General features: G+C 43.9%; 1 protein-coding gene across 2 annotated transcripts in view; it reads right to left on the bottom strand.

The window, feature by feature from the left end:
* ACAP2 (ArfGAP with coiled-coil, ankyrin repeat and PH domains 2) overlaps positions 1-26,673 on the bottom strand; it is a 123,545-nt gene that overhangs the window by 77,620 nt on the left and 19,252 nt on the right. For both annotated transcript variants that reach the window (XM_073675042.1, XM_073675043.1), the window contains exons 2-5: positions 8,181-8,238; positions 6,690-6,809; positions 5,594-5,647; positions 3,065-3,123 (exon numbers count right to left, since the gene is read on the bottom strand). In XM_073675042.1, the coding sequence (XP_073531143.1) occupies positions 3,065-3,123; positions 5,594-5,647; positions 6,690-6,809; positions 8,181-8,238 (291 nt within the window). The remainder of the gene's footprint in view (positions 1-3,064; positions 3,124-5,593; positions 5,648-6,689; positions 6,810-8,180; positions 8,239-26,673) is intronic.

Genomic DNA, 26,673 nt, shown 5'->3' with positions numbered 1-26,673 from the left:
GCCAGGTCTTCCGTCTGCACCCGAGCTGGCTAAAGACTTTATCCGCCACATCTTCCGTCTTCATGGCCTGCCCCGTCACATCGTGTCGGATCGTGGGGTACAGTTCACTTCCCGTTTCTGGAGAGCCACTTGTAAATTGCTGGACGTCACCCTGGACTTCTCCTCCGCTTACCACCCACAGTCTAATGGTCAAGTGGAGCGGATCAATCAGAACCTGACCAGTTACCTTCGGCACTTCGTTAATGCCCACCATTCTGACTGGGTGGATCTCCTGCCATGGGCCGAATTCTCGTACAACAATCACGAGAGCGAGTCTTCCTCCAAATCCCCGTTTTTTGTAGTCTACGGTCAGCATCCTCGGATCCCGTTTCCCGTCTCCACCTCGGCGGACAATCCGGCTGCGGAATCTCTTGTTAACAAATTTTCCTCCATATGGGAGAGTACCCGGTCCGCACTCCTTCTGTCATCCGAGCGTATGAAAAGACACGCTGACAAAAAACGTCTGGACCCTCCTCAATTCCGCCCTGGGGATAAAGTCTGGCTCTCGTCCAAATATGTCCGGCTCAAGATCCCTTCCTATAAGTTAGGGCCTCGGTTCATCGGCCCACTGGAGGTCATCAGTCAGATCAACCCGGTGGCCTATAAATTGAAACTCCCGGCCAACTTACGGATCCCTAACTCCTTCCATGTGTCTCTCCTCAAACCTGTGGTGCTTAACTCTTTTTCCAAGTCTACAGGTACGCCTCCTGCTCCGGTTTCTGCTGAGGACGAGTTTGAGGTAGAGAACATTCTTGCCACCAAAAGGGTAAGAGGAAAGACCTTTTTTCTGGTAGATTGGAAGGGGTTTGGTCCTGAGGAGAGAACGTGGGAGCCCCGGGAGAACATCCATGCCCCTCTCATCCTAGCTAAATTTCTGTCTGGCCTAAAAAAGGGGGGGCCTAAAGGGGGGGGTACTGTAGCGCTGGCGTCCCTGCCCTCTGCTAGGCAGGGACGCTGCTCCCCTCACCGCTCTGCTCCGTGCCCGGCGTCCTCTCCCCGCTCTGCTGTCAGCGCGCGCTCCTTCCCGGCGTCCTCCTCCCGCTCTGCTCTCAGCGCGCGCTCCTTCCCGGCCCCTGTGCTTAGGGCGCGCGCGCTCCCCTCCTCTTAAAGGGGCCGCGCGCGCCGTCCTAAGGAGTCCCCGGCCAATGGCCGGAGGACTTCATCATATATAAGGCACCTCCTCCAAAATGGAGGTGCCCGAGCAATGTTGTTTGCACCTGTGTCTCACCTGTGCTTCAGCCCTCAGGTCCCGTTGCCAGTTACCTGCCAGTTTCCTGCTAGTTACCTGCCAGTTACCTGCCTGATTCCTGCCTGAATACTTGTTACCTGTCTGCCAGTCTGAGGTCCGACGGTCTGCCTTACTACTCCTGTCAGTCTGTCTAAAGGACCAGCCTGCCCGCTCACCTGGGAGCGCATATCAGCTACCTGCCTGCTTGCCTGAGGTCCGACGGTCTGCCTTACTACTCCGGTCAGTCTGTCTATGGACCAGCTTGCCCGCTCACCTGGGAGCGCTTCTCCGTTATCTGCCTGCTTGCCAGCCCGGAGGCTCCGTTGTCACGTGCTGTGACCACCAGCTATCTCAGAGACTCTTGCCCGCTCACCTGGGAGCGCATCTCCGTTACCTGCCTGCTTGCCAGCCCGGAGGTCCGGTTGTCACGTGCGGTGACCACCAGCTATTCCAGAGACTCTTGCCCGCTCACCTGGGAGCGCTTCTCCGTTACCTACCTGCCTGCCAGCCCGGAGGTTCCGCCGTCACGTGCCGTGACCACCTGCTATTCCAGAGACTCTCGCTTGCTCACCTGGGAGCACACATCTACCATCTGCCTGCTAGCCTACCCGGAGGCTCTGCCATCACAGGTCGTACCTACCCCTTACCCAGAGACTGCCCTGATCACTTGCCGTAACTCCCTGTCCGTTCACCCAGAGACTGCCACCCGCTCCCTTACAAGGGCCGCCCCCTTGTATAGTAGCTCAGAGGTTCCGCCTCCCGGACCCGTTACATTGTCTATCCTGCAGTCAGACTTAAAAGAGTATTCTCAAGCTTGAAAGTTAACCCCTATCTTATGGTTAGAGGTTAACTTCTCACTCGCTGGTGTAAAACCCCTGGGGCCCCCTTTAATGGCTTGAACCGAGGCCCTGAAGAGCCCCATGCGAATGGAGCTGTAGTCGATCATATGCACTGTCGCTCCATTAATCCCTAATGGGACAGCCGAGGATATCCAAGCACTGCACTCGGCTGGTCATCGGCACTCCCATAAGAATGAATAGAGTGGATGTGTTCATGATCGACCATCACTTCATTCACAAAGGGCTCCTCAGAGCTCGGTTCTAGCGATTGGTAGGGTCCCAGTGGTCGGACCATCGTTTTTGGGATAGTATCCCCTATCTAATAGATACAGATAACTTCTAAACTTAACAATACCCCATTTTATTGCAATATGCTGAAGCTTTGCTGCTGCCAGGAAAGAAAAAAAGTTATAAATATCTAATAAAAAAAACACAACCAGATTTTTGACAAATTGTGCAGGCATGTTCTCACTTTAGTAATGGTTTGGAACAGGACTTCAAACCTCTATACATTAAAGAGGTTGTCCACTACTTATACATTGATGCCCAATGTCTGACCGGCCAGGGTCCGGTACCCCCACCGATCAGCTGCCATCGGTTGCGACCGCCAGCCGGTAGTGCTTGCTTGAGGAGCTTGGCCGTCTAGTTGTAGTGGCCGCCGAAGGTACTACACATCCGCCTTCAATTCAATGAGAGGCAGATGTGTAGTACCCAGTGGCAGCCACTACAAGTAGACAGCCAAGCTCAGTAAGCAAGCACTACCGGCCGGCGGCACCGATAAAAGCTGATCGGCGGGGGTGCCGGACCCAGGCCGATCAGATATTGATGCCCTATCATACGGACAACTTCTTTAATTCTACTCTCACTTGTTTACACAGACACATATTTTCTTTTGAAAGCATAAAATGTATCACTGTAAGGAAAAAAAACAGATCAAATGTAAAATGCAACAACTTACTCTTTCACAAATGTCTGGAGTTGTGTTTTGATTGATCTTTGGGCTTGATCAAAAAGGATCTGAAAGAACGATAAAAAAAACAAACACATTGCTGTGAAGCGATATCAAAAAGAGAGACCCGTTTAGAGGGGTTGTTCAGTCATCTAAACTTGTTTAAAAAAAAAAAAAAAAAAAAGGCCCACACATTTAGAATGCCATAACATAACAAAAGAAGTAATACTCCTTTTAACAATCCCCCACACAACGTGATTGCTGCAGCCAATCACTAGCTACAGGAGTTTCCTTAGTGGTGCTTAAACTTCACCATCACAACCAGTGATTGGTTGCAGGGGTCACATAATGGTTTATGGCACAATGTGGATGAGAAAAATTATAGTGTACTAACACAGAAAAAGCAATGCTACAGAAATGCCTAACAGTGTAAGTGGTAAATTCACAACAGCATGAATAATCACACAAAAATAAAAAATAAAAATCACAAAAAAAAACAAATAGAATAACCAAATAAGTATTAGTGGAAAATACTTATCTAGACATATAAAAAATATTATAATAGCTTGTACTATTGTCTAGTGCCGTCACTCCGCCTATACTGATGCAGACAACACAAGCCGCTGAGCTTAGTGCTTGGCAGAAGCAGTGCCAATATGGAACCCCTGCTGCAGCCAATCAAAGCAGCGGAGACGAGGCAGAACCGGTCTCAGGGAGGCAAAGTAAAGCTCAGTTTGGCATTTTATACTTCACTGAGTCTATGGGCTGAGACAGTTGAAAATGAGAAGCGCATTAAGAACAAGATTCATCTTGTAGGAGTATGCGAGCATAATAAATCTAACAGTTTCCTTCTCTCTGGTTCCAGGGAGGATATCCTTTTCCCCTCGGACATTATCTGGTCAACCCAGGAATCAGGCCAGCAAACAATAGTGAAATTAATCAATGACAGAGTTCTGACATACAGATCATACTATACGACAGTAACAAGTAAAATTAGAGAAAAAAGGTCAAGCTGTTTAGAAATAGCAAAAATTAATAGTTTGCATAAAAGCTTGCATTTTTTATAGACTTTTAACTTCCTATCTATATGAAAGGCTGGATTCACATGTCCGGGTTAGACGACCAGTGAAGAAACTGACTGGACCGTCCTAAACTAGCAGCCCTGTAGCCATACATAACTGCACACAAAATTATTCAACCCCCGTTGCAAACTAGGTTTTTAACAAAATTGACAAACTTTCTGCTGTTTGCACTAAATCAGACAAGAACAATTTATATATCTCAACTAATATAACAACTTGTTTCTGCAAATCCAACACAAAATCCCACTTTTTGTGACTTTAGTGCCGTCTCTGGATTATTCAACCCCTTCGAGACAAGTGTCTTTAGTGTATAGATATAATCGGTGTACACAAAGAACATACACAGCAAAGCGCAGTGTGATCAGAGCCTTAAAGGGGTTGTGCACTTTCAGACAATGACTTTCCCCCAGCTGCAGTTTGCTAAAAAATTTACAAACCCCGCTGTACACGCCATTCCTGGATCCAGCGTTGAGTCTCTGGAGCCGCTTCTAGTGACAAGCATTGGCTGCAGCGCTAACATTACATCAGAGAGCCAGTGAGCTTAGTGGCTCCGCCAGACGGAAAGCCCCTTTCAGAGCCCCTGAGGTCACAGATTGGCTGCCACACTGTCGGCGTCATGTCAGCATTGCTGTCAATGCCAAAAACCAGAAGCGGTGACAGACTTGCAGGTCGACCAGGGGACAGTGAGTACAGCATAGTTTTTTATTTTATAACAAACTGCAGCCACAGCAGAACATTGTCTGAAAGGGAACAATCTGCTTTAATGATCAGCTCTCGCTCTAATTCAATGTTCAAATTTACCACATATATAACAACAACATAATGCCAAGGGGTAATCTCTTTTCCAACATAGGTCGTGCTATTATGTTGGGTAAGGAGTGGAGTGGCTATAAGCCCGCTCCACACATTGGTGCTGCCTAACAGCAGCGACCAGAGCTTGCACCAATCACTGCTGTTCAAAACCTTAACCGCTGTCAATCTCTGATAGGGCATATAAATCTCTGATGGGGGTATTTAAAGCCCATGACCTTGCTCGAGCGTCTGGATGGGTGCCAATCCCTCCCATGGCCAAACTGCAGGGTGCCAATGGGCTGCCATTGCCATTGCAGCTGGTGGCCTGCTAAAGTCTCCTATAATTTTATTTATTTGTATTTATTTTACTCATTTATATAGCGCCATTAATTCCACAGTGCTTTACAGACATTATAAGTGTTCAAAAATAAAAATAAGGCACTTCTCAATGATATATTGTGGAGCAAACATATAATAGCAAGGTTCTGGTGCCATGGATCCTTCTTGCATTCAGTACTTAAAGTATTAACACTTAAAAACAATTACTGATTTCTTTCAACATGCACCTTTATGATGAAATGCTTTCATAAGAATGATATATTTTCCTCATTTAAAGCCTGCAAAAGGTAAGTTAATGAACAACTAAAATAAAAGTTTGACTTACATTATGATAATTGATCATCTCCTGCAGACTGTCTGAGAACTTTGTCAGGCTGCGCTGTAGAAGATAGCAGACACATAAAACAAATATAAAGACACAGATAGCATTCATTTGGTTATGGCCACTATTCACATACAGCTCTGGCAAAAATTAAGAGACCACTGCAAAATTTTCAGTTTCTCAGATTCTTCTCTTTGTAGGTATATTTTTCAGTAAAATGTACATTGTTGTTTTAGTCTATAAACTACTGACAACATGTATCCGAAACTCAAAGCTAAAAATGTTGTATTTATTTGCAGCAAATGATAAAGCGTTAAAATACTAAAAAAGAAACAGTGCTTTCAGACCTCAAATTACTCATGTTTTAACTCAGGAAGAGTTCAGAAATCAATATTTGGTGGACTAACCATGATTTTTAATCACAGCTTTCATGCGTCTTGGCATGCTTTCCAATAGAAAACCGTTCAGCGGTCTCTTAATTTTTGTCAGAGCTGTATACGTGAGGGAATTAACATTATCACAGTATACCTAATATTTCACCTAAACCAGCAATCATTTTACTTGGTTTCACAAAGAAGCAGACCCTTTATGAAGATAATGCTAGAGTTGGTCACATGGAAACAAAGTGTGGAGCGGGGTTTTCAGATTAGACAAAACAGCAGCTTCAGAACAGTCCTTGACATCTTTTACATAAGTGAATGTGGTCATACACATTAGATCCGCGTGGGCAGAAACCACTGAATTTAGCAGGACTGGATGACCAACTAATGTGTATGGGGTATTTTCCATGGCAGATGCAACATTCAAAATTCTTTTATTCTCAACTAAAATATGCCACCATTGGATGTGTCTGTCAGTGTCTTACTCCCCTCTCCATCTTGGCCCAGTGTAAATGTGTATGTGGGGTCAAGACGAAGAGTTTCCAAGCCATCAGCTATCTGCAGTGTATGACGAGAAAACAGAAATCCCTTCTATTACAATAAGCCTCTCTCCTGGTTATCCACATACACAGCACCTCCTGCTTGGGGAGTTATCTATCTGCACAATGTGTGAAGGACATAGGGCTATGTGGCCTCTCTTATGAGCAGATGCTGCTTACCTCAATCACTTCATCTTTGCTAGAAAATTGGGCCAGGTCCCGGATTCCATTCATAAATTGTTTGTTGGCAGCACAAAAAGCTTTTCCCGTATCGATCATTCCAATGCAGAGCTTCACCAGCTGGGGGGGAAGAGAGTACAATGTTTATCAGGTCAGATAACAGACTTTGCTCAGTCATCACTTATGTTCTACTTATTCTCCAAAACTGGAAAACTCATTTTGAGCAATGAGTGTGATTGAGTGTTGGCTCTCAAACGCATAGCGAGCAGCCAACATCTGCTATCTCCAGTGCTGACCAAGAAGGAAATTAAAGAGAACAGTTATCATACAAAGTCTCAGTTATACTATGCCCTCCCTTATCAATCAGGACTGGTATAGAATTATATTTATTAAAAAAAAATACTTAATGTATGTGCTATTTATTAGGAGATCCAAATTGTTCACAAAGGGAGAATATTCTCACATAGTGTTGGTTTGCACTGGAGACCATAGCAGTAGCAGATAAAGCCTAAGGCCACATTCACACGTTCAGTATTTGGTCAGTATTTTACATCAGTATTTATAAGACAAAACCAGGAGTGGGTGATAAATACAGAAGTGGTGATGTGTTTCTATTATACCTTTTCCTCTGATTGTCCCACTCCTGATTCTGGATTACAAATACTGATGTAAAATACTGAACATGGCCCAACAGTGTTTTTCTTGCAAGTTCAGTCTGCTTTCTGCTTCCTTAGTTTCTGTTTCTATGGTCAGCCATCTACACTCTCAAGAGTTTAATTAAGGGTCTGCCCCCTACTACACAGCCCCTTTAAAGGAAAAAAATTAAAGGTACTTGCCTTTCGGACTGGCGCAGTTTCCTCAATACTCAGCGCTGCGTCTCAGTCTCGTGGCATTAATATTCAGCAGGAATACCATAAGCACTGCAGCCAATCGGCAGCTGATGATCTGCTAAAGCATTCTCATGTTTTCCCAGCCAAAAGAAAGAGCATTGCAGAGTTTGGAGGAAAGTTGCCGTTCCGAGTGGTGATCATTGTGGGGGAGGGGAGGCAGTCAATTATAGAGAGAAACATCCTTGCCCATCCCTCTCAATGTGCAGACACATCGGAATAAAGACAGCTCTCTTCAGAGTGGTTACACAAATTCGCAGCAAGTCTATGAGTCCGTGCACTCTGAGAAGAGCTGGGCAAATCTCATCAGAGCTGAAGTTGCATGGCTTCTGTCCATTCCTTTTAGCGATCCATGGAGGCAGTTAACCACAGACCAAGTGATCAAGGATTCTGACATGTCAATAGGATAAATATTAGGAAATACAAACACTTTAATAGAAATAAGAAAACCTGAAAAAAATGGGATCTATCTGCATGAAAAGAAAGAGAAGATTTGGGATTTCGGCAGTAGAAGTTGGATTGTATACCGAGGCGAAAACCCAGGACTGTTTTTCTTCATGTATGGAAATGATGCCATGTTCTAGTAAAATAAAGTGACATTTACCTTGTCAAGCTTCTGTTCAAGCTCGGATACATCTCCTTCTACGTCTTCTAGGGCTGCCCTGTAGGAAGGAGATCAGATTTAGTTAAAATTAGAACCAAGGACAACCTGGAAGGCATAGGTATACTAAAGCGAGAGAACAGGACAGGCATCCTTCATCTGATCACCACTGGCAGAATCGCTTCTGCTTTGTTTCACCCACTGAAATACCTTCTAGATATACAGTACAGACCAAAAGTTTGGACACCCCTTCTCATTTACAGATTTTTCTGTATTTTATTGACTATGAAAATTGTACATTCACACTGAAGGCATCAAAACTATGAATTAACACATGTGGAATTATATACTTAACAAAAAAGTGTGAAGCAACTGAAAATATGTCTTATATTCTAGGTTCTTCAAAGTAGCCACCTTTTGCTTTGATGACTGCTTTGCACACTCTTGGCATTCTCTTGATGGGTGCACCAAAAAAAATGGGACTTCAACCATATGGCATGGGTATGCATAAATTGCCACTATTTACATAGGAAACTGTATTTAGTTTTGTACATTTTAATGACTGCTGATGTATAAGAACGACTGCCGTGCAGATTGAATAAGGATGACAACACAGATGAGAAATAGTCAATTGTTCCTGGATGAAAATTGGACTATCGATCTATATATTTCACCTTATGCAAATTGAGGCAGAGAGGCCCCATTGATTATCATGGGGTATGACTGGGTTTCGTTCTTTGGTATGCAAAAAAATGCAGGACTTTTTTTTCTAAAAAACAGAAACTAAGCAGACCTGAAAATAATCAATGGGACCCCTCTGCATCTGTTTGCATAACTGATGTAACAAAACAATTATTCCATTGTCTGTTCCTTATAGTGTCATTGTCAGAGCCTTAAGGTCCCGTCACACTAAGCGAGATCGCTGCGGAGTCACAAGTTTTGTGACGCAACAGCGACCTCAGCAGCGATCTCGCTACGTTTGACACTTAGCAGCGACCAGGCCCCTGCTGTGAGATCGCTGGTCGTGTCGGAATGGTCTGGACATTTTTTTGATCGTTGAGGCCCCGCTGGGAAGCATGTATCGGTGTGTTTGACACCTTACCAACGACCTTGTTGACAACTCAGGACACAGAAACACATAGGCGTGCATCGTTACACAGATTGTTACGGGTCACCGCATCGTTGCTGCGTCGGGAAGATCTGACTGTTTGACATCTCACCAGCGACCACATAGCGACGCAGCTACAATCCCTGACAGGTCGTATCGTTGTCGGGATCGCTGTAGCGTCGCTTAGTGTGACGGGACCTTTATAGTGGACAAACACTTATCTTTAGTGCTCTTCAGATATCAACTGCAATGTCTAATTGCGCTTGTGCTGGACACCGGAGAGAGCTTCCTTGGGTGGCATGTCATTGGAGCAGTGTGTGAAGAGGTCAGGTTTTGTCTTGCCCCCCTTGTCTGTCTTTGCATCAAACGTGACATAGAAGGGGACTAGTTTAGCTACTGAATTGAGCCAGCCCACTTCACATACAGCACTCATGCCAGCATATTAAACTCACGCCTGTGTTGAGCACATGGCCAGAGCTGAAGCTGCTATAAGAGGATCTGGGCACCTTTGGAAATAAAAGTATATTAGTAAAATCTAAATAATTGTACTAAGTGCTAGGAAACCACCTTATGTTATTTTTTTCAAGATGCCAACCCCTTCATTATTTTTCAATACTCAGGTTTATTTTAGAAAATAGAGAAATAATTTTAGTGCAAGACAATGTACATACAAAAACTATATACCTTGACGTGTTTATATTAAAAAACAATAATAATTGGAGAAAAAAAATGTGAACATGTTTAATATTTAGGATTATTCTGTGCATTTATGGTCCACTTTACACAAGACCCATGCCATATTCTGAATATAGGGAGATACTTAGCAAATATAATCTTTGTGCTGCTTTTTGCTATTGTCAGTTGAGCTATTTTTGTTCTTTTATAAGGCTGTAATTAAGCAATTCCATGCTTAATTACATAGGAACACTGCATTCAGCACAAGAATATCAATGTCCTATGTGGGACAACTCTTCCAAACAAAGAACATTTTAATCAATAGATCTTGGAATAATAAGAACAACAATTGGATGTAGTAAAATAATGAAAAAAAATTCTTGTTCTAATCAACTGTGCCCCTGCTATGTAAAGTCTTATTTACCAGGGCTGTGGAGTCGGAGTCAGAGTCGGTGCCCATTTTGGTGGAGTTGGAGTCTGTATAAAATGGACAGACTCCAACTCCTAAAATATATAATAAATTGGGTACAGTAGTTCAATGCAGTTTGTGGGGAATATTTTTTCATAAGAATTTGGGAAAGTTATGAAATGTCCTATAAATGTCTGTCCTATTCCTGATCTAAGGGTCTAGACTTTTAGCTGAGATGAATCTGTGCTACAGTAAATTTAATCACAAACATGAGCCATATATGAGGGAGTCGGAGTCATGGAATTGAGGAGTCGGAGGTTTGGCTTACCGACTCCACAGCCCTGTTATTTACTGTAACCGATCATGCAGAGCAGCTCTAGTTTATGAACAGCACATACCACAGCTCCTGGCCAGGGGAGGGAGCATAAATCACTTTTGATAAGAGACTCCTAGGCGCTGCTTTCTGAGGTAGCACATTTCCCTGCCTGTTTTATCACAGGAGTGTTTCTGCCACATCTCCAGCTCTTTGAGCTCATCATAAATTATATGCTTCACTCCACGGTATAATAACTTTTATTCGGATATTAGGATACAAAATAAATTCAAAAACATTCAGTTTTGTGCCTATTTTGGAGTGCTATTTCTCTGTACAATATTAATTTTCTGATGAAGACGTGGAGACTGCAGACTTTTATTAGAAGACTAGACAAACTCATTCAGCTCATTTCTCAATAGTGGGCTGGTCAAATTAGGCTGTCAATTGCTCGACAGACAAGCAAAACACAAATATATAGGGTGAAATTATTTTTAAACTTGCTTAGAAATCACTTTTCTTGGCAGCACATCCTACTGTGCAAACAGGACACATGCTGCCGAGAACAATGACAGCCAATGCACAAAGAACCATGGGCATTGAAGTGCAATGGTTTGTTTAAACTAGCTATTAAAAGACCACAGATTGGCTAAAGGCCCCGTCACACTTAGCGACGCTACAGCGATCCCAACAACGATACGACCTGTCAGGGATCGTTGCTGCGTCGCTATGTGGTCGCTGGTGAGCTGTGAAACAGGCAGGCTCACCAACGATCAGGGGAGCAGCGACATCGTGGAAAGAATCTTTCCACGATGTCCTGCTCCTGGTTACCAGCCTGTTGAAGCAGGAGCAGGCTGGTAACCATGATAAACAGCAGGTTACTAGGGTCACACGCGCACCTAGTAACCCGCTGTTTATCATGGTTACCACTCTGCTATGGTGAGCGGGAGGTTACCGCTCACCGTAGCAGAGTGGTAACCATGATAAACAGCGGGTTACTAAGTGCGCGTGCGCCCCTAGTAACCCGCTGTTTATCATGGTTACCAGCCTGATCGCTGCTCCCGCTGGTCACACACAGAGATGTGTGCTGACCAGCGGGAGGGCAACGACCAAAAAAAGGTCCTGGACATTCTGCAGCGATCAGCAACCTCACAGCAGGGGCCTGATCGCTGCAAAGTGTCACACATAGCGACATCGCTGGTGAGGTCTCTGTTGCGTCACCAAAACCTTGACTCGGCAGCGATCTCGCTATGTGAGACGGGGGCTTTACATGTGGCGGAATGGTGGCCACGATCAAACAGCTTAAATGTAGTCTAAAGGCCTCTAAACACATTATACTAACATTGGCCAAAAGTCTAGTACATATGGAGGCTCCCGAATCTGATATCGGTGAGGTAAGGATCTTACCATGTCCGATTTTGGACTGTCGATCCTGTTATCAGCAAAATAAGCTGCTGCCAGTGGAGTCTAGCAGCGGCTCACTCATAGAGAACACAATGGGCCCTCAGCAGAGCAAGTGCTCCCATGTATAGAAGAGTCGGGAGAGATAACCTTGGGCCATCAGAAATCCATTGTGTATGGGGTCCCTAACACTGAGTTAACAGTAAGATAAGCAAGATAATTGTACCACTACAAAAAATATATCCACTACACAAACCTCAAAATGATTTTCAGATTTAGGTCCACCATCTTTACTATGTGAGACTAAAGCCCCCGTCTCACATAGCGAGATCGCTGCTGAGTCATGGTTTTGGTGACGCAACAGCGACCTCACCAGCGATGTCGCTATGTGTGTCACTTTGCAGCGATCAGGCCCCTGCTGTGAGGTCGCTGATCGCTGCAGAATGTCCTGGACCTTTTTTTGGTCGTTGCCCTCCCGCTGGTCAGCACACATCACTGTGTGTGACCAGCGGGAGCAGCGATCAGGCTGGTAACCATGATAAACAGCGGGTTACTAGGGGCGCACGCGCACTTAGTAACCCGCTGTTTATCATGGTTACCACTCTGCTACGGTGAGCGGTAACCCACCGCTCACCATAGCAGAGTGGTAACCATGATAAACAGCGGGTTACTAGGTGCGCGTGTGCCCCTAGTAACCCGCTGTTTATTATGGTTACCAGCCTGCTCCTGCTTCAGCAGGCTGGTAACCAGGAGCAGGACATCGTGGAAAGATTCTTTCCACGATGTCGCTGCTCCCCTGATCGTTGGTGAGCCTGCCTGTTTGACAGCTCACCAGCAACCACATAGCGACGCAGCAACGATCCCCGACAGGTCGTATCGTTGTCAGGATCGCTGCAGCGTCGCTAAGTGTGATGTGGCCTTTACGGTGTCCATACATGCTCATTCGGACGACAGCCATCTGTCCCAACTCCCTCTTGTACATGAGTATTCATGTGTTCACTATGAGGAGAGGCTGGAATAAGCTTATCCAGATGAAAACAAAATGATCATTTGTCTGGGAAGACTATCTAGGAACACATATATACCTTCAGATAATGGTTTAATCTCGCTGATATTGTCCAGCTTGGCCTACTGTAATCTATTGATTATGGGGGCCATTAAACAGCTGTTCATATATTTTTATATGTAAAGTGGTTGCCTCATGAAAATAATATATATGCCCTATGGACGTCATAGGGCAGCCTACTCTATTACATAAGCTTCCATTCTAGCAGACTTAAAGACTTATCACTTGCTTAAAAAAATGAGTGAGATACCTTGCAAAAATCTCTAAGCTTCCCAGAATCGGCAGCATTGTCGCTATTTTGCACTGCATCACTCCACTGCAGAGATATTCCTTTGTTGCTTTTAGAGTGCAGTAATGCCCTCATTCCCCAACTAAGAGCCTGATATGCCATGGACTTCTGTACCCCACCTTGGACATGCCCCTACCCTCTAAAAGGATCTTGATATATCCTGGACCTCTATATGCCTCCCTACTCCCCGCCCCCCTATTTTTTTTACCATTTGCTTTGGCAATGCTAATATGTACTTAGTCCTGCCAATAAAGCTCATTTGAATTTGAATTTTGAAGTGAAATTTCTGCTTGCAGTCTTCTCTGGGGGCAAATGCCTTCAACCCTTTCTCCCAGATTCTGCCAATCACAGCTCAGCAGTGTTTGATACTGCTAAACTATGTGGCAGTGACTGGGGGGAGGGGTGAAAGCACATGCCCCCAGAGAAGACAGAATAAGACTGTGTGCCCACTATGCGTTTTTTAAGCATTTCCGCAGCGGCAATTCCGCTGCAGAAACGCTTAAAAAACGCTTGGTTGAAGGTCTGCAATGCTCTCCTCCAGACCCGGGTACCATAGTACCTGAAAAAAAAAAAAAGAATTAAAATAAAAAATATACATTATACTCATCTCTTGATGGCCCTCGGTTCTCATAGCGATGCATCCTGGCTCCCCAGCAGCTCGCGATGGTCTAAAAGGACCTGCCCTGACGTCATTTAGTCATGTGACGGGTCACGCGACCGTTGACGTCGGCGGTCGCGTAACCTGTCACATGACTAAATGACGTCATGGAAGGTCCTTTTACACAACCGCGAGACACCGGGAAGACCGGACGCATCGGATAAGGAGACCGGGGGCCATTGGAAGGGGAGTATATGTTTTGTTTTTTTTACCATATTTAATCTCTTTTTTAACTAACTACGTCACACTATAAAAAATCCATGCCGTTTGCATGGATTTAAATAGTGTGACCAAGTTGTCAAGCACTTTCCAAGTGATGCTAAAATTGCGAAATCGCATGTGCAAAACGCGTGACAAACGCTTGTCCCTGGCTGAAAAAACGAATGTACAATCCGCATGCGTTTTTTTCTGCCAGGGAGATGCAGAAACGCTCAGGAAAAATCCGAAGCATTTCTGCATCGTGGGCACATAGCCTAAATGTCAAATTGGTTTCCAAGCAGATATTTCACATACTGCGCTCTAAAAGTAACAAAGGAATATCTCGGCAAACGAGTGATGCAGCGGAAATTGGAAAAAAAGAGAGGTACAATCAGGGAGCTCAGGGATTTTTAAAAGGTACTGAACTCATTTTTTTAATTAAGCAGCCAAGTCTTTCATTGTACGAGGGTCAGTCAATAAGTAATACCTCTTATTTTTTTTCTCCTTAAATAAGGTAGTTATGTTAAATATTCGAACTTGGCACAATTCCTCAAACCTTCTTCTCCAATCCACAGCAATTGCAACTTCCTGCACCAACAGGTGGCAGGACTGTATCCGTTTGCAAAATGGCTGACATCGATGTTCGTATTAGACAACGTTCTGTGACTGAATTCTTGCATGCAGAAGGTGAAACGCCCATTTGAATTCATGAGAGACTGAAAAATGTGTACGGTGATGCAACAGTGGATGTCAGTACTGTTAGACGATGGGTTCATCGCTGTAACACAGCTGAAGTGCCATAACCGTTGGCTGACAAAATGCGGAGTGGCAGGCCAGTAACCGCAGTGACTCCAAGCAACATTCAGCGAGTCGATGACATCATTCGTGGTGACCGCCGGGTGACTGCAGATGAATTGTGTGGCATTATCTGCCTCAGTAAAGGCAGTGTGATGAAAATTATTGGACAACTGGGATACAGAAAAGTTTGTGCACGGTGGGTCCCAAGAATGCTTTTTACCATGCTGGAATACATGCCCGTGTTAAACGGTGGACCAAGAATGTGGAGATGGATGGAGATTATATTGAAAAGTGACAAATTAATCGTTAATGTTGTGGTTTTCAACCTATGTAATTGCATTTGAATTTCTTGCCAATTAAAAGGAGAAAAAAAATAGGAGGCATTACTTATTGACTGACCCTCGTAGATTTCCCATACAAACAGCTCTAGGAGAATAGATCCTTTTTCTGGGCTGCATCATATAGAGAAACATCTTAAACCATGGCTGATAAATAACAGTACTGTGTGTAGTAAAGTTCAGGCTCTTTTGCTATGCCCAATTTGATTTTCGATGAATCATTCACAGCCCAGTAAGATACACTGGTGAACTTAAGAGAAACTAGGTACAGCATTTTGCGGACTATAAGATGCACCCCAAATTTTGGGGAGGAAAATAGGAAAAAAAATGTTTCTAATAAAATGGTTGTGTGTCTTCTCTAGTCTGATTTTATGGTAGCTTACCGGGGGGAGGGGGGGGTGGGGCGTCTGCAGCGGAGAGGCGTCACAGCGGCAGGAGTGGGACGATGCTGTGGGCCCCAGGTTGGGAGAAGAGGGTGTCCCGGTGGTGCAATACTGAGGGCCCTGGCCTTTAATAACATGTCAGCGCTGAGCGGAGTCCCCTTCCTATTGATTTCACTGCAGTGGGCTTCTGGAAAATGGCTGCCGAAGGTGGCGCATGCGCAGATTGAGATCTCAAACTTCAATGAATTGAAGTGTCAGCTCTTTTTCACTTCCCCAGTTATGATTAATCCCATATGTTCAATGTGAGGGTGATATGTCCAGGGCTGTGGAGTCGGTAAGCCAAACCTCCGACTCCTCAATTTCCAAGACACCGACTCCCTCATATATGGCTCATGTTTAAGTGATAAATTTACTGTAGCACAGATTCATCTCAGCTAAAAGTCTAGACCCTTAGATCAGGAATAGGATAGACATTTATAGGACATTTCATAATTTCCCAAATTCTTAGGAAAAAAAATATTCCCCACAAAATGCATTGAACTACTGTACCCAATTTATTATATATTTTAGGAGTAGGAGTCTATCCATTTTATACCGACTCCGATTTAGACTCTACAAAAATGGACACCGACTCCGACTCCACAGCCCTGGATATGTCCCCTCTCCTGAGATGTCTTTATAGATTTTACAATTTTTCTCTACGACAATGGCCATTAAACAACCACCACCATTCAGGTATAAGTTTGCTGATCGACGATTGCTTTATTGACTATTTAAACAGGCCAACAGAATTCTCCATGTGCACAGAATAATTAGCAAGATTGTTTTTAGCAGAACGTTTTTGTAACGCCAGCGTTCCTGCATGGTTCTTTGCCCTCTCCCTGCAGGGACACTGACATGCTCTACGGCCGCAGCTCCCAGAGCCTGTGCACGCCACCCAGGTCTCCGGGCAAAGACCTTAGTGCAGGCTCGCAGCTTCTTAAAGGGGCAGCACGTACACTACGGAAGTGTCCCAAGCCTACTGATGACATCATGTATTTAAGGCACCCTCCCCTGTAGGGAGGTGCATGAGCAACTCTAGTTTCTAGTTGGTCTTCAAAACTTCTAGTCTGTTGTCAGGTTCCCGTCCTATCTGAACCAGTACCTGTGATCCTGAACCCGTCCTGTCTAAACCAGCACCAGTCTCCTTTCTGCCAGTGATTCTACTCTTTTCCCACCTGATACTCAGGTTTGTACCTGCATTCCTGACCGTTGGTGTCAGCTGCTGCAGTACTGGGTACTGCCCTGGAGTAGTAGCTGGCGGCTACCTGCAGTTCAAGCCTATCCTCACCATCAGAGGCTGTAGTGAAGACCAGGTAGCTTCTTAGTTACGCCCCTCTAGGGTAAGCCCGACGCGTGGCGCAGTGGGTCCACACCCACCAACGTGACATTCTTATTATCATAGGAAGATGTGCTGCAGAGGACAATAATTTTTAAGTTACCTAAAAAAAAAATTGCATTTGATGAAGCAGCCTTTTTACACTGGTCTATTAGTACACAATAATTGGCCAAAGTAAATGCATCCTTAAGGTCCCCATACACATTAGACTAACATCTGAACCGGTCGATATTGGCGACGAAGAAAAGGATCCGCCATGTCCGATGTCAGACTGCTGATCCTTTCTCGTAAACCTCTAGTCACTGTACACAGTAGCTCAGTGGACTGCACTGTAACCTTGCAGACCTGGGTTCCTAGGTTCAAGTCTAACCAAGGACAACATCTGTATGTTCTCTCCATGTTTGCATGGATTTCTTCCCACACTTTAAAGACATACTTATCGGTAAAGTACATTGTAAGCCCCAATGGGTACAAAGATGACGGTGTCTGTAAAGTGCTGTGGAAGTTAATGGCGCTATAAAAGCGAGCAAAATAAATAGAATAGATAAAGAAAAAACAGAAGTAATCGGTCTTGAGAGCGTGCTTGTGTAGGGAGGAGTTGGGAAATATAGCTGCCAGCCAAACAATCAGCACCATCATTTGCCCAACAACCATCTATTGTGTATGGGTCCTCTTATTGTCACTTTGTATGTTTTTCTCATAACCAGCAGTTCTACTTTAAACAGCAGGCCTATAGATGAAAGGAGTGGCGATCAATTAGTTGCATCCACAGAATACATGAATACAATGATTACTGTGGTGTACAATTTCAATATAATGAACCTCAAGTATATAGTAACACTGTAGCATGCCAATTCTTTCAGTGGTTTTTTCCCCCATTGAAAGAAATGAGAGAGTTCAAAAGTGCTGCAAAAAACAAGTTTCTCTGCATTTTTGCAGCGCTTTTGGTGAATAAAACTGACTTTATTAACCCCTTTACCACCTTGATTTTTTCCGTTTTTGTTTTTTTCTCCCCCTTCTTCCCAGAGCCATAACTTTTTTTTATTTTTCCGTCAATATGGTCATGTGAGAGCTTGTTTTTTGCGGGACGAGTTGTACTTTTGAACCACACCATTGGATTTACCATATAGTGTACTGAAAAATGGGAAAAAAATTCCAAGTGCAGTAAAATTGCAAAAAAAAAAAAAAAAAAAGACAATTCCACAATAATTTTTTGGGTTGTTTTTTTACCATGTTCGCTAAATGCTAAAACTGACCTGCCATTAGAATTTTGTTTTTTTACCATCTTCACTAAATGCTAAAACAGCAGTGCCATTTTGATTCTCCAGGTCATTATGAGTTTGCAAACACCAAACATGTATAGGCACTTTGTTATTTAACTGGTGAAAAAAGATCCAAAGTTTGAGAAAAAAAAAAAAAAGTGTCATTTTCCGAGACCTCTAGCGTCTCCATTTTTAGGGATTTGGGGCAGGGTGAGGGCTTATTTTTGTGCGCCTAGCTGACGTTTTTATTGATACCATACGATGTTTTGATCGCCCGTTATTGCAATGTTGCAGCGACCAAAAAAATTTAATTCTGGCGTTTTGATTTTGTTTACTCGCTGCGCTGTTTACTGATCGGATTAATTCTTTTTTTATATTGATAGATTGGGCGATTCCGAATACGGCGATACCAAATATGTGTATTTTTTTTATCTTTAATCGTTTTTTTTATTTTGAATGGGGCGAAAGGGGAGTGATTTGAACTTTTACATTTTAAAAACATTTTTCTTCACTTTCACATGCTTCAATAGTCTCAATGGGAGACTAGAAACTGCGATCATCTAATTGCCTGTGTTACAGAAATGTTCATCTGCTATGATGGCTCTCACAGCAGATCAGCTATGACAACCACAGGGTCTCCTGCAGACCCCTGGTTGCCATGCAAACCCATAGGCGGACTGCCATCATGTGATGGTCGTGCCGATGGGTGGGTCTTATAACGCGCTTCCGCCTTGGCCATGTTAAATGCTGATGTTGGAGTTTGACAGTGGCATTTAACATGTTAACAGCCACGGGTGGATCGCGATTCCACCCACGGCTGTTAGGGGCACATGACAGCTGATCAGATCAGCTGTCATGTGCCGGAAAAGATGCAGGCTCAAGCGATGAGCCCGCATCAAACAGGGGGAGACGACCTTGGATGTACATTTAAGTCCAAGGTTGTAAAGGGGTTAAACATATACTATGGACAAATTACACATGTAAACTATAGGAAAAAAATGCAGCAAATAGCTGCTTTTTAAATGCATAGTTTTTACTGGCAAGATGGTTTTGGCTGCAGAAAAAAATGCTGTAAATCTGTCATGTGTGAACATAGCCTTATTATATGCAATACTGTCACTTCACTGTTAATTGAACAAAGTAACAGAATGTCTGACATCATAAAGAGTCACAACTCTGTATGTAACTATGCCTTCATTACAAAGTTTTGTCTTATTTTAATCTACAAACAGATTAATACTTTTACAATTTGGGAGTAAGTTCACTTTAAAGGAATATTCTCTTTTTCTTTAACATTTATAAAACTATAATACTAAACTGGAAAGTGCCCTTGATGAAGCTGAACCCCCTACACTCGGCACAGACGGAGGTAACCTTGGCACACGCTGCAAACACGTTTTCTCCAGAAGTTCTCCAGGTGCGCAGAATGTCTGTGGAAAAAATCCCTTTTGGATGAAGATTTTATCCAATATAAGTTTATGCTTAATACATGTAACTCTGCCCTTCACCTCTCCAAACAAGTCTACTTCATTGTTCTCATCACCTCACTATCCAACAATACTAAACGACTGACACTTTTCACTCCCTCCTCAGCCCTGAAGAACAGGCCCATGTCACCAACATCAGCGCTGATAATCTGGCCAGTTATTTCAAAGAAAAAATTAACTATGACTGCCAAGAAATTTTCTCCCGATCCTCTTCATACATTCTCTTCCCTCCCACACTTTATCAAGCTCACTTTCTTTCTTTGAACCAGTCATAGAAAAACTTACAAGGCTCCTCATTTGTTCTCGCCCTACCACCTGCACCACTGACCCTATTCCCTCTTACCTCCTCCAGTCCCTCTTCCCAGCTGTCACCACTCAACTAACTTAAATATTTAACCTCTCTCTTAGATATCTTTCCCTCCTCCTTCAAATATGGCATCATACACCCATTACTAAATAAAACATCACTCAAACAGAACTGTGTTGGTAGCTAAAGACCTGTCTCTAATTTTCCCTTCATCTCTAAACTCCTGGAACACTTGGTCCTCATTCTCTAGTCTGCTATCTTTCAGATAACTCCCTTTTTAACCCTTTAAAATTCAGTTTCTGTTCCTTACACTCTACAAAAGCTGACCTTACTAAAATGTAGAATGATCTACTAACTGCTAAATCTAATGGTCACTACTCCCTGCTGATTCTCCCGGATGTCTCTGCAGCATTCGACACTGTGGATCACTAGTTCCTCCTCACTATGCTCCGCTCCATTGGCCTCAAGTATACTACCCTCTCTTGGTTCTCCTCCTACCTCTCTGATCGCTCCTTCATTGTATCTTTTGGCTGCTCCTTTTCCTCTCATCGTCCCCTTACTGTTGGGGTACCTCAGGGTTCAGTCCTAGGCCCCTCTCTTCTCTCTATACACTGCCTATATTGGACAAACCATCAGTAGATTTGGTTTTCAGTACCACATCTATGCTGATGACACCCAATTATCTTCTCCTGACATCACCCCCACATTATCACAAAATACAAGTGATTGTCTCTCAGCTATCTAAAACATCATGTACTCCCTCTAGCTTAAACTTAGTCTGTCAAAAACTGTACTTCTTGTGTTTCCTCTCTCCACTAACCTACTTAAACACAATATTGCCTTTTCCGAATATGGTTCTACTATAACTCCCAAGCAGAATTCCAGCTGTCTTGGGGTTAACTGACTCAGATCTTTCCTTCACTCCATATATCCGATCACTCATTCGCTTATGCTACCTGCACCTTAAAAACCATCTCTAGAATTTGACTTTTTCTTACCTTTGACTCCGCAAAAACTCCTACTGTCGTTCTAATTCACTCTCATATCCATTACTGTAACTCTCTACTAATCAGTCTCCCTCCTAATAAACTGTCCCCTCTCCAATCCATCCTAAATGCAGCAGCCAGGATCATATTCCTGTCCAACCGCTACACTGATGCCTCCACACTGTGTCAGTTATTGCACCGGTTACCCATCACCCTACAGAGGTGTACAATAAAAACTTATTACTATCACCCATAAGCTCTCCACAGTTCTGCACTGCTCTACATCCCCTCCATCATCTCCATTCCACTAATGAGAGAAGACATAAGACTAACATCCTCTATAGTACGAACCTCTTACTCCCGTTTCCAAGACTTCTCTCATGTTGGGCCAGTTCTATGGAATGCACTAACCCAAACAATTTGATTAATTCCGAGTATCCACAGTTTTAGGCATGCCCTAAAAACCCATTTCTTTAGACTGGTTTATCACCTCACCAATCTATTACCTTTTTTGCCCTTCTTAAATTTTCCTCAAAATCTGTACCCTCATATAATCTATCTTCACACCCTCCTTGCACTTAATAGCCCTTTGTACTGTACACATACTGGCTGGTGATCGGTTCATGCTGCATTATGTGAATAGCCTATTTATTATATTGATGGCTGGAACATACATGACAAGCACTTATCATACAAGATAAGCTTACGAGCAGGGTCCTCACTCCTCATGGTATGTGTAGTATTATGTGTTACTCTAATGTCTGATATTGTTTGTACATGTCCCTTCTATTGTAAAGTGCTGCGGAATATGTTGGTGCATTAGGAGTAAAAAAATAATAATTATGATAAAGTTCTTGTAAATACAAGTAACTTTGCAAGTTAGTTATTAAAAATCCTTTTTGGTGTCAAGAACGAAGAGATTTTTAATTTTATTACTCATTGCCTAGGTTACCAGCAACCGCTGTAGTCCAGCAGCAGTTGCCGAACATGCGCAGTGCTTACAAGCTCTTTTTAATAAAGCCTGCAAGCACTGCTGTTAAAGTAGTTACGTCACTGGAGCGCATGGTTAGCCCCAGATTCCCAGCGAATGAATCGTATCACTTTCTACTGCATCCATACTTTGCTCTATGTACGCACTCCTGCCCCACGACCCCCCCCTTATCACCCCCGCATCAACCTGCAGACATGTGAAGAGACTTCAATGTATATGGGGAGTGGGGGGTGTTTGACAGATTTCTGGTGTAAAAAAAAAAATTAAATGTCGCAAAGTGGACAGATCCTGGGCGGGGTGGGGTGTGGCAATGCCTCCCAGAAAAATTCTTCAAAAGTTATGCTGTAAATTACGCTGGAAATGTACTCCAATAACATTTTTTGTGAGGTGCATGCAAGTGATAAGATGAGCCTAATATTCATTTAGTGGTATGCGTTTCTTAATAACTTAGGCATATTTTACCCCACAATGCCCCTTCATTAAGATTGGCGCAAAGAACACCAGGACGACAAAGTTTAATTATTCTTTAAGGATAATCTACAACTGGAAAAGAACAGCAAACCATTGAGAACACAGTCATGTATACCACGACATAAGTCAGGAACGTAATAGAAATCAACTAGCACTGAGGCGTAACCTTTCTTTATTTACTATATTACATTATTTTTCTGCAACATTTCTCAAGTTTTCTTTACAATTCTGTTAGAAAGTTTCATAAACTGCTGCAAAACAACCGCTTTCCACCCTTTCAAGTCCATGAACAGCTTTAAGGCTATGTGCACACGATGCAGAAATTAAGCAGAAAATTTCTGCATCATTTCTGCATCTCCCTGGCAGAAAAAACGCATGCAGATTGTGCATGCGTTTTTCCTGCAGAATACATGCGGATCCACATGCAGATTCACATGCGTTTCCGCATGTAGATTGACAAGCACTTTCCAGGTGATTTTAGCATCACCTGGAAAGTGCTTGACAACTAGGTCACACTGTATAAATCCATGCAAACAGCATGGATTTATATAGTGTGACCCAAGAGAGTGTATATATTTACCTCCGATGGCCCCCGGTGTCCTGCTCACTCAGTTCTCCCGGCAACTTTGAATTGAAAGACCTGCCGACGTCCGCGTCACGTGACCCGTCACATGACTCTGACGTCACCGCAGGTCCTACAACTCACTGCAAGTGCCGGGAAGCAAGCAGGAGCGCTGCGCGGGCCGACAGATGGTAAGTATATATATATTTTTTATTTTATTCTTGTTTTTACAGCTTTTTTAATGGTACCTGGGTGTGGATGAGACTCTCCTCTCCTCCACACTCGGGTACCATCCGCACATTAGAACGCACCAATTACGCAAGTACAGATGCAGTCTTGCGGAATTGGCGCGTTCTAATGCAAGTCAATGGCGGCGAAAACGCCGCGTTTCCGCAAAATTAAATGACATGCTGCGGATTTTTGAGCGCAGCGTTTACGCTGCGGAAAAATCCGCATCATGGGCACAGCACATGCGGATTTCAATTGGGGAACATTGCTTCCCTTCTACCATGCGTTTTTCATGCGTTTCCGCAACTGCAAAAACGCCGCGGAAACGCATGAAATACGCATCGTGTGAACTCAACCTAAGGCTGTGTGCCCACGTAGCGTTTTTCAAGCAGCGGAAACGCTTGTAAAACGCTAGGTAATCCGCACCCCATGGTCCCCAAGGGGATTCCGCATGTTCTATGCACATGCTGCGGATTTTTCCGCAGCGTTTATGCTACGTACAAAAATCCGCAGCATGTCATTTAATTTTGCGGAAGTGCAGCGGAACTCCCGCCATTGACTTGCATTGAGACGCACAGAAACCGCGACTGTACATTTTTACAAGCGGCTTCTATGCGTTTCTATGTGCGGATGGTACCCAGTTCTGGAGGAGAGGAGACTCTCCTCCAGACCTGGGTACCATTGTACCTGTAAAAAAAGAATAAAATAACAAATAAAGTTTATACTCACCTGTCCGGCGTCTTCTCTCTGAATGCCAGCAGCGCTGAAGGACCTTCGGTGAAGTCACAGTCATGTGACCGCAGGCCCTTCACCGCTCTGTCTCGCGATATGCCGGCAGCCGGGAACCAGACAGGAAGCAGCGCTGCAGCCACGCCGGGGCCTCGGGGGTGAGTATAGCTTTATTTGTTTTAATTTTTACGGTTCACACTGTATAAATCCATGCCGTTTGCATGGATTTATACAGTATGACCTAGTTGTCAAGCACTTTCCAAGTGATGCTATCGCCTGGAAAGTGCTTGTCAATCTGCATGCGGAAACGCATGTGAACCCGCATGTGGATCCGCATGTATTCTGCAGGAAAAACGCATGCACAATCTGCATGCGTTTTTTTCTGCCAGGGAGATGCAGAAATGCTGCAGAAATTTTCTGCTTCATTTCTGCATCGTGGGCACATAGCCTAAGAGTAAAAAAAAAATTGGATACAGATGTTTGGTAAATGCTTTGTATATTACAATTGTTTTCAGCCTCTTGCTCAATACTTTTTCCACTGAGTCGTGCCAAGTAAAACATAACGGCAGTTAATACACAAATGGGGGAGGGGGAGAGACAATGATTTCATGGCCATTGGTTACAAATGTATTAGGCTTTGATGCCACATACATGCCCTTATTGTGAAAAGCCAGGAAGGATTTTACATAAGTTATCAGTAAGTTTGGAATTTTGAGAGAATCTGCTGCTATTCTGATGAATTTTACCAAAGCCAGATGGGGCAGTCACCGGTTCTGTTTTTTAAAGGGAATCTGTCACCAGGTTCTTGCAACCTAATCTGAGAAAAGCATAATGTAGATATCCTAAATCCACTGTCATATGCTTGGCTGCTTCCTGTAATTTTGATAACATCACCACTGTTCTATCAGCAAGTTTTCATAAGAGAGCTAGTAAACCTGCAGCCATGTAGTCTTCCATAAAGAACTCTATATAAACCTGCCCCACCATTGATAGGGAGCTTTTTGTGTACACTGTGCACAGGCAGAAAGCTGTCAATCAGTAGTGTGGGCGGGGTTATACAGACTTTGGCATTCATAGAACTGGTAGATCTGCAACAGATAAAATAGTGATTTTATCAAAACTGCATCAAGAAGCCCAGTAAGTGATACACTGCTGGAATCAAGGTCTCTGCCCCTACATCATAATGTTCTCATATGGGGTAACAAAAACCCGGTTTCAGATTCCCTTTAAGGCCTCAATTTTGTGTTTGTGAAATCAACTGATCAGTCAGTGTTTATTTTTTTTTTATTATTACATTCTTCACCCAAAAGGATGCCTTCGTCTGTCTTTTTTTAAGTACACATCCAACTGTGACTAAAGAAAAAAAAAAAATAGAAAAAGGTCACAAAAAGTGTCCGTTTCTGCAAGCAAAAGCTTTTCTTTTATATACAGGTTATCAAAGTGGATTTTGTCCAGAAAATGAGCAGTACTCACCACTGGTATGTGAATTAATGGCACTTTATTGAGGTCGTCACATGAGAATAGGAATGGAGGAGTGATTGAGCTCTCAATCACTATCCTCATGTGACAACCTAAACAAAGTGCCGTTAATTCACATACCAGTAGTGAGTGCCGCTCCTTTTCTGGACATTTTCCACCTTGCTAACCTGTTTTTACTGTACTAGCAGCCAGAGTTCTGAAACAAATAGGCTTCGGAAGCTAGAAAATTGTGCTCTACATAATAAAAACTAACTCAAATTACCCATGTCTCTTTACTTTCAGCCTTTTTACACGATAAACAAAGTTGTCATAATTAATAAATTACTAAATGGCATTACAGAAAAGAAAAATAAAATTTAGAAGATTACAGAGACGTTCGTCAATTCAAAAAGTGAATTGCCCAGGGCAGATCGTGTGGAAATCTCTCTGCATGCTGCTCCTCTGGCCTACTGAAGTAGACGCAATGCCCCCTCATCCCCAACCCCGGTATGCCTGGCCCCCCTCATCCCCAATACTGGTATGCCTGGCCCCCCTCATCCCCAGTCCTGGTATGCCCGGCCCCCCTCATCCCCAGTCCTGGTATGCCCGGCCCCCCTCATCCCCAATCCTGGTATGCATGGCCCCCCTCATCCCCAATCCTGGTATGCATGGCCCCCCTCATCCCCAATCCTGGTATGCATGGCCCCCCTCATCCCCAATCCTGGTATGCCCGGCCCCCCTCATCCCCAATCCTGGTATGCATGGCCCCCCTCATCCCCAATCCTGGTATGCATGGCCCCCCTCATCCCCAATCCTGGTATGCCCGGCCCCCCTCATCTCCAATCCTGGTATGCATGGCCCCCCTCATCCCCAATCCTGGTGTGCATGGCCCCCCTCATCCCCAATCCTGGTATGCATGCCCCCCCCCATCACTGTACACATGAAAAAAAAGAACACACTTATACGCACCTTCCTCCCTCATCTCTGCTCCAGCGCTGCAT

The sequence above is a fragment of the Phyllobates terribilis genome, unplaced genomic scaffold, assembly GCF_046119375.1.
Source record: "Phyllobates terribilis strain yellow unplaced genomic scaffold, ASM4611937v1 Scaffold_3__8_contigs__length_932513732, whole genome shotgun sequence".
NCBI classification, from domain to species: domain Eukaryota; kingdom Metazoa; phylum Chordata; class Amphibia; order Anura; family Dendrobatidae; genus Phyllobates; species Phyllobates terribilis.
Note: the sequence above shows the minus strand (reverse complement) of the source record. Positions and strands in the feature narration are given on the sequence as shown.